The sequence below is a fragment of the Syzygium oleosum genome, unplaced genomic scaffold (genome assembly GCF_021117445.2).
Source record: "Syzygium oleosum isolate NSW1041296 unplaced genomic scaffold, Sole_v2.1 Sole_v2.01, whole genome shotgun sequence".
Classification (NCBI taxonomy): Eukaryota; Viridiplantae; Streptophyta; class Magnoliopsida; order Myrtales; family Myrtaceae; genus Syzygium; species Syzygium oleosum.
In genome coordinates, this window is record NW_026607485.1 from 25,627,055 (window position 1) to 25,635,744 (window position 8,690).

The 8,690-nt window shown below is 41.5% G+C and overlaps 1 protein-coding gene across 1 annotated transcript; it reads left to right on the plus strand.

Moving 5' to 3' along the window:
• On the plus strand, positions 1-5,439 carry LOC115675989 (transcription factor MYB11-like). Its single transcript, XM_056303132.1, has 3 exons — positions 1-310; positions 503-632; positions 4,266-5,439. Exons 1-3 carry the CDS (start codon positions 178-180, stop codon positions 5,209-5,211), a joined length of 1,209 nt encoding a protein of 402 aa, XP_056159107.1. The 5' UTR covers positions 1-177; the 3' UTR covers positions 5,212-5,439.
• Positions 5,440-8,690: the final 3,251 nt, after the last annotated feature.

Below are 8,690 nucleotides of genomic sequence, written 5' to 3' on the forward strand. Positions count from 1 at the left end.
CCAGTTCGAGTCCTCCCTCTCTCCGCCCTGTTCAAAGTACGACGTCTACCAAAACCCGACAAACCCATGCAGCGCTCACCCAACTCTGCTGCTGATAATAGCGCTCGCGACCAACTCGGTCAATAGAGTGAGTCAGCATCTGAGTGAGTGAGTGAGCTGGTGAGGGAGCGAGCGAGGATGGGGAGAGCGCCGTGCTGCGAGAAGGTGGGGTTGAAGAGAGGGCGGTGGACGGCGGAGGAGGACGCCATCCTGTTGAACTACATCAAGGCCAACGGGGAGGGTCACTGGAGGTCCTTGCCCAAGAATGCAGGTCCATTTCGCTCTTTCTTTATTCTTGAACGAACGCGACACGAAGAGGAACTCACTGGAGAGTAGCCTGACTATACATGTGCACACTAACATTCCTTCTCCTGATACACGATAAAAACCTATAGTGACTAGAAATCCAGCTTAGAGAGTCCGACTGACGGGTTGTGTTTTCTTTTTCTGGGGACGGCCATAGGGCTGCTGAGGTGTGGGAAGAGTTGCAGGCTGAGGTGGGTGAACTACTTAAAGACAGACGTGAAGAGAGGCAACATCTCCTCTGAGGAGGAGAATGTTATCATCAAGTTGCATGCTTCTCTGGGTAACAGGTTCGAGTTCTTGCTCTTTCTTTCTCTTTTTACGTTCCAGAAATTCTTTATTTGTTTTCGCTCTTTTTGCTTTTTTCTGTTTTATTGCTAGTTTTCAGATGAACAACCGGAACCACAAAAAGACACCACCAACATTTTCCTAAAACAGATATATAATGTGTGTGTATATATATATATATAACAGTGAAATATATATGAAAAGACACTACACATCAAATGCTCTTTCTCTCTCTCACTGTCTCCCTCAACTGGAGAGAGTCTCAAGTCAGGGTCTGTGAAATAAGTTGGCTGCTGGGGATTGGTTATATATATATATATATATATATAACAGTGAAATATATATGAAAAGACACTACACATCAAATGCTCTTTCTCTCTCTCACTGTCTCCCTCAACTGGAGAGAGTCTCAAGTCAGGGTCTGTGAAATAAGTTGGCTGCTGGGGATTGGCCGCAATGGTAGGAGTTGATTTTTTTATTTCTGAGTCATCCTCGTTCCTTCTAGGGATAATGACAGTCTCCGAATGTTCGACTTAATGTACAATTTCATCCTTAAAATTTTAATTTATTTAATATAATTCCTGAATTTTAGGCTAATATTCAATATGACTTTTAATTTATTCAATATCATCCCTGAACTTTTAATATATGTTCAATTCAGTTCATGAACTATATGAAAATGTTCAATATAGTTCCCAAACTTGAATTAATGGAAAGAACTGTATTGAACATTTTTATGTAGTTTAGAGACTGAATTGAACATATACAAAAAATTCAGGGATGATATTAAACAAATTAATAGTGCATGAATAATATTAAATATTGAGTTATAGTTCAACGACTACATTGAACAAATTAAAAGTCTAGAAATCAAATTACATATTGGGCAAAAGTTCTAAGACTATTTGTGTCATTTTTCCTTCTTTCTATTTGATACTAGTCCTCTTTTGTCTCTTCTTCCTCATGCATCCGCATCTGTCATGCTTCACGAATTGATTATAAATACAAGGGAAAAAATCACCAAAAACCCCAAACTTTATTATTTGTGACACATTTACCCCGAAATTTTTTTGTGCCAAGAAAAACCCCAAACTATGTAACTTGTGACACATTTACCCCAATATACTGTAACCTAGGGCATTTTAGTCTTTTTCCCCTTTTCTATTTTTTTTCTTTTTTCCGGCTGGGGGCGAGGTCGCCGGCGAGGTCTCCGGCGACCTCGCCGGCGTCTGGGCGAGGACCCTCGCCTCGCCGGCGCCGGGCGAGGGACCCTCGCCCGCGAGGCGAGGTGATGGCGCCCTCGCCCGGGCGGGAGTGGGTTGCCCGCCGGCGTCGGGCGAGGGCTTCCCTCGCCCGCCTAGGCGAGGGTTGCCCTCGCCGGCGCTGGGCGAGGGCGGCCCTCGCCCGCCCAGGCAAGGGCGAGGAAGCCCTCGCCCCCGACGGGCGCGTGCGCCCCCGCCCAGGCGCGGGCGGCCTTCGCCTCGCCCGGGCGGGGCGAGGGTCCTCGCCCTCGCCGGCGAGGTCGCCGGGAGCAGCCCCTATCGGAAAAAAGAAAAAAAAAGCAGAAAAAAAATAGAAAAAAGGGAAAAAGACTAAAATGCCCTAGGCTATAGTATATTGGTGTAAATGTGTCACAAGTTGCATAGTTTGAGATTTTTCATGACACAAAAAAAAGTTCGTGGTAAATGTGTCACAAATGGTAAAGTTTGGGGTTTTTGGTGGTTTTTTCCCTAAATATAAAGCATCCGTTGTTGTTACCTTGGAGAGTGTGAAGTGTCTTACCTTGGGAAAGAACCAGCAGTACCCGGAAAAGAAGGATTAGATGTAACTGTGTTTCCTTCTGAGCCAATCATGTCGCATAACCTCTTAAGCGCAATGCGCGACCAAAGCGATGCTTCCGAGGCACCTAAATAATATTATCTGAAGAAGAGAACGTAAATGCCAGCGCTAATGGCAAGAATGGACAGAAGCTGTATAAATTTTCACAAGTAATGTATTCTGAGTTTCGTATCAATGACCGTTTGAGTAAAATACTATCACATAAAATATTTACTGAAAAATTAGGTAGTGCAGTATTTTTGCGTTTCCAATGATGTTGTCATCGATGCTTCATTTGTACATTTGAAATGTCACCTTTAAGATATTTATAAGAACGCAAAAGTTAAACGTTCTTCGTTGTTCAGAATGTCCAGGTGTAAAAGAAATTTTATTATTTTAGTAGGCGTACTGAATAATTCCCGTACGATATCGGGGCCCAAAAATAAAGTGATATCTCAATTCACACCAAAAAAAAAAAGTGATAAATGACACAAATCCTGTCGTTTCCCCTAGAAGAAAAAAGACGACAGAGATTTTGTCGTGTACCGTTGGCTATTCACTTCGTCAACTTTTTTTTGCCGGCCGTGTTTTCTCTCTTCAGTGCCTTTGATAGTGCTGAAAAGGACCTGGCGGTGATAATTTCGAGCCGATGGATTTAACTGTTGGTAAAATTTTATGTTTTCCTCAGAATTCCAACATAATAGATGTCTAGAGCGCTTATCAAGAGGACAAAAAGAAAAGTCCCTTATCAAAGGATTATCACAACGTTGCGACACAATGAAAATCGCAATGATTTCATGAGCATTATTAGCTAGTCCTTTTAGATTATTAATGAAGTTAAGAAGAAGTAGCATTTAATAAAACCGATTAAGATGTCTTGCTACACACACCCATAAATATTGTACATATATATACTATACGTTCCTCTATGTTAATTAGGAATATTAACGTTCTCAAACTAGAAAAAGTAAATCTTAACTAGTCTAGAAAGCTCTCTTTCACATTTATCTTTTGAAATGTGCTTATCATTCAAGTTTTAATTCACCAATTAGACAATGAACGCCCAGGCTTTTTGAATGCTTGTTAATGCAACCGTGTCGACATTTTTCTCATTTCGAAGAGGGCACCTACCTGTCGCGACCGCTTCGCGTAGGGAACTCTTCTCATGTTTCAAGCGCAATAAAAGTCTTGAAAGTTTGGTGACAATGTGGTCTAACTCTGACCGTACTAGAGTAATAAAGTCAAGCAACATTTATTTTTGTGCCGAGTGCTAAGAGGGACGTGGCCAAAGCATTGTCATACACACGCACATCCTCGCTGGCCCAATATTAGGGAAAAAGGAAGAAGAGCGAAGTCATTCCTCTAATTACGGAAGTCCGACAAGAGAGTTATTTTCAACATGCAATGATGCGAGAACGTAAGAACGGCCTAATCACGCAAGCGATGGATAGCGAAACGCCATGCAAGAGTCGCTTTCTCTTCTCTTAATATGGGCAAGGATCACATCGTACATTAAAAATGCGTAGGACCCCAGAGATCGTCATGGAAATGAGTTCGGTGGGGCTGTTCTTATCGTGCACTTTTACATGACATGGTGGGAAGCCAGGAAAGAGAAAGAAAACTTGTTTTTGTAGCTGGCAGTGCTTGCTAAAGCCGAAGCTTCACGTATGATGCTCGTATCTCTCTAGATTTCTCTTCTACCTTTGTGTTTTCTCCACTTTCCAGTCAACTTCAACATTTTCTTTCTTTTCTTTTTTGTGATCCTCTTTTGCATGTCAGTATCAATTGAAACGATTGGCTTTTTTTGGTGGGAGCAGGTGGTCTCTGATAGCCAGCCACTTGCCAGGAAGAACGGACAACGAGATTAAGAATTATTGGAACTCGCACTTAAGCAGAAAAATCGACACTTTTCGAAGACCATCCAATGATGAGCCGCTGCCTATGGTGATGAACCTCGTCAAAGTCAGTCCCCCAAAGAGGAAAGGGAGGACCAGCAGGCGGGAGATGAAGAAGAACAAGAACTTGCTCAGGCCGAAGAAAAACCCTAATAAAGAAACCAGTGTTAACTCCGACGTGCCTTTGTCGCCTGCCACACCACCGGTAGAGAGAGAGAGATTGTCCACCACCAAGACCGGTGCCGAGGATGAGGAAACTACGGGCAGAGAGAGTTTGGCTAGTGTTAATGTTGGTATTGTTCCTTATTCCCTCGGAGAAGATGGTGCGACGATGCTGTCATTGTCCTACGACCCGAGTGATCCATTAATGTTGAGCCCAAGTAGGGGGAAAGAGGGCGGCATGATAGTAGGACCATTGGAAGGCATTGATGTGGAGTTGTCGTCTTGCTTTAATGACATCGTGGACTTTGCCCTCCTTCAGGACTCAAGTGGGATTATGGACATGAGCATCGAGACAAGCGGGGATCAGGAGGAGGCTGCAGCAGTGGGCTCCGGGCTGGAGAGAAAGAATGGGGTCGGCCTCGAGTCGTCGCCACCGAGGGCGAACGCGGACGGAGATTGGATGGGCAGCGTTGGCGGCAGCGACTGGTTCTCTTGCGTGGAGGATGATAGTGTGAATTGGGATTGGGAGGACCATGTTGTTCAAGGACATGGCCATGATCAGGCGGCGGAGGAGAGGAATGGAGGCCAGGGCCAGGAGATGCTGACGTGGCTCTGGGAGAGCGATGTGGGAGACTGGGAAAGTCAAAGCATTGGGGAGGCTGACCGGGAGAAGCAAAACGCCATGGTGGCTTGGCTGCTTTCCTAGGGCGAATCTGTTAGGACATTAAACTTAGGTCACTATTTTTTGGGCTAAAATATTGGTGTGTTTACGAAGAGCAGGTAAAGAAAAAAACAGCAAGAAGTGGAGGGAATCAAGGCCTACGTGTTGATACGTTCCTTCTATGTATTTTCATTTCTCTTGCAGCCTAGTTCGTAGGAAGTGGCAATCAGCATGTGCTTCGTTTATCTTTGTTAATGTCTATTTTTTGGATTGTCTAGTCAGCCATGTTCACTTCTTGATGGTGTTTTACTAGGTCATTGATGAGGTGGTGTTCATTAGCTAGTTTCAAAGTTCAATTGGCGCTACTTCCCAATTCTTGATGGTGTGTTACTAGGTCATTGATGGTTTGTGTAGGAAAGAGGACATCCACCCAAAAAACTTAGAAAGAAAGAGGAGGGGGACTGGTGTCAATGTCGACAAGATTATGACTCCTGTGGCCCCAAAATAAGGTGGAAATAATTTTGAAACAAATGTGATAGCCTCTCTTTCAAGCTCTGTAGGTTCGATGGCTAGCCCTCGCAACATTTTTTTGAACACGGACAGTCCACGTTGCCAAAGAATCAGTAGGAAAAAGTAGATGTGATTGGTGATTCTATTATTTGCGGAGAAACCGATACATCGTTCGTAAAACCTCGCATCGTACTTTGTCATACTTCCCATGCCTAACGTCGTATAACAAATGGTTCAAACGTTTTTAAACGACCAAGATCTATTCGTTTGTAACTAAATCGACATAATTTTTCGAGGCCCCGATTTTCGGAGATTTTTTTTTGGAAATGTCCGCGTTTAGGATACGAGTTTTATCTTTCGCCCAGCCGTCCGGCATTGAGTTTGAATGGTCTTGCTTGGTTATTATTAGTTAACCTTAGCTGTCTATTTTTATCAAGCAAGGATTTTATTCTATGCTAAGTATCAAGTGAAAAGATGTAGATAGAATCATATGTTGGGAGGGAGCGAGGCATAATGCACTTATGGAAATGGTCGAGAGGAACACATTATACTCATTTCATGATATATAATAGGATAGTGGTAACGAGCACTTTTAGACCGTCGATTAAGCATGTCAAACATGAAATACCCCGACTTCCAAACTATCAATTACGTGTAATATGAGAGCGTCCACGCATTGAGCAAACGCAAAAGAACTCCCTCAATTTGTTACTTCACAGTACCCATCAATACACTCGTCAGCAAAACCCTAATGACAATTACACCATGCACCCGACGACCGGGGGTGCCAACGGCAGCCCCACGTCGTAAACCCCCATGGATGGTTCTGGACCGGTGTTAGACGAAACCGGTAGGTAAGCCGGATAACGGTTGCTGGATTAAATGGCGCGCATGAGCATATGGTGGTAGCGGCTAAGAGAGCTCCACATCATAACAAGTTAAATTAGTGATTGGTGGACCTATCTGTATTTATTATGGTACTATATGATTAGCAGAAAGTTGTGAAATGAAAAGGTATAGTACGAGTAACCCCAGTACAAGGGACCCGCACGCTGAATTGAGCAGAAAATAAAACCCGCCTTAATTTCGGGGGTCCAAGAACTTTTAGCTATTACACAATATCCTGTAATATGCATTGTTACAGCCTTTAACCATATTAAATTAATATAATGATGTTATGCAATTGAAGTTTGTTAAGATTTTGATAAATATAGCCACTTCGATGTAAAATAAGGTATCTCAAGAAAAAGAACAAACACAAGTTAAATAAAAGGGGAAAAGGCATCGATAACAAAAAAGGTAAAATGACAAATTTTGGTTACTCGTCATGTATATTTAAAGAGTTAAATAATGTAAAAAATTAACTATCGATAAAATTATTTGTAAAATTATAAAAGGAAATGATGTCCGTTACTCATAAAAAGATGATTAACCGAAATTTAAGGTGCTATTTTTGAATTTTTTATTATTCAATCCTTTTTTGCATCAGTTAACATTTAAAAATACAAAATGAGTACATAATTTTTGTAATTTGACCTTTTTGTTATCAATCAATCCTTTTTAGCATCAATCCTTTTTTGTATTGGGATACAGTTGATGCCCAATCATAGATTTCAACGGCATACGTACCCAAATCTCACGTTACATGTAGAAAACGTGTTTTAAAAATACTCGAATAATTTATAGCTGATAAAAATCAGTCATATTTCTTGTAAAATATGTATAGCTTTATTCTATATATATATGTATATATATATATATATTTATATTTAGAATGTTAAACCTAAAAAGTTTAGTTGTGAAGTGGAAAGAGACTACACAAATATAAGACCCATAGAAACCTTGTAGACATGTGATGTGGGTCTTATTAGGAATGTGAACGGCATGTGATATTGATGAATGGGGAGCTTCACAAGTGAGAAATAAGTCAGTAGCGAACCTAGCTTTGTTACTATTTTAAAACGTCTAGTACCAACAGTTTAAGTTAATAGGTGGAGGGAAACTATTTAACTATTATCGAGTTAGTTCATTACCGATTAAGGAGAGGAATGAGACCCATAGAAATCTCGTATACAAATAATACGAATTTAACACCCCTTCTCAAGTGGAAACTGAATTGCGAACATGGAATTGATGAAAAGAGAGTCTTACGCGTGCCTAAAAAAAAAAACTTGGCATTGTCGCTATTTTAAAATTTGTCCAGCTCCAAAAGTTTAAATAATTGGGTGGAGATAAGTACTAATGTGGGACACGTTAACAGTTTCAGACGAAACTTTTGAGAACTTTTATTATGGAAACAACCTATGTCAAAACACAAATTACACAAGAAAGATGAAATAATCTCTTGATAAGCGTGCATAATTTAAGTGTTTAGTAATTATTTCATGCACACACATGTCAAGAAACTATCAAACAACGATGGAATTAGTTCTTCACAGATTGTGTATTATGCACGAAAACTCCTCGCTCCTTCGACTCCTCTCTTATCTCCAACAAGAATGAAAACAAAAGAAACAGCCGGTGAGTCTTCCAAATAGCAACAATCATATCACCACAAACGACAATTGCCCAATCATGAAATGGAGCGATCAAAAGAATTGCCCGACAAGGGACGTGAGTTCTGTTTAAGGAATGAATTGTAACGCTTCGTACTCTCTTGGTACTAAGGAAAAGACGAGGATTCGGTCCATTAAGGGTTATGGTCCACCCCTCCTGAATGCGACCGATTTCTCCTCTTTTGCGATTAATTTCGCTACAGCACTTGCTGCTCTAGCTAATCGTCTACCATCCCACCTTTTGTTCCGAGATGAATATGACCATAAGGGGCACCACCGTGCAGAGTTATAAGGGATGGTTGGAAGGAATAGCGATAGAACTTCAAACGATATGGTCATCTACTTAGAATCAGGACTCGAATTGCGAACATCTCTTTGGCGAAAACGACGAAGATGGATTGTGGTGGACTTGAGATTGCGTACCGGTTTCACATTCACGGCAGTTTTCAACACCTTTAT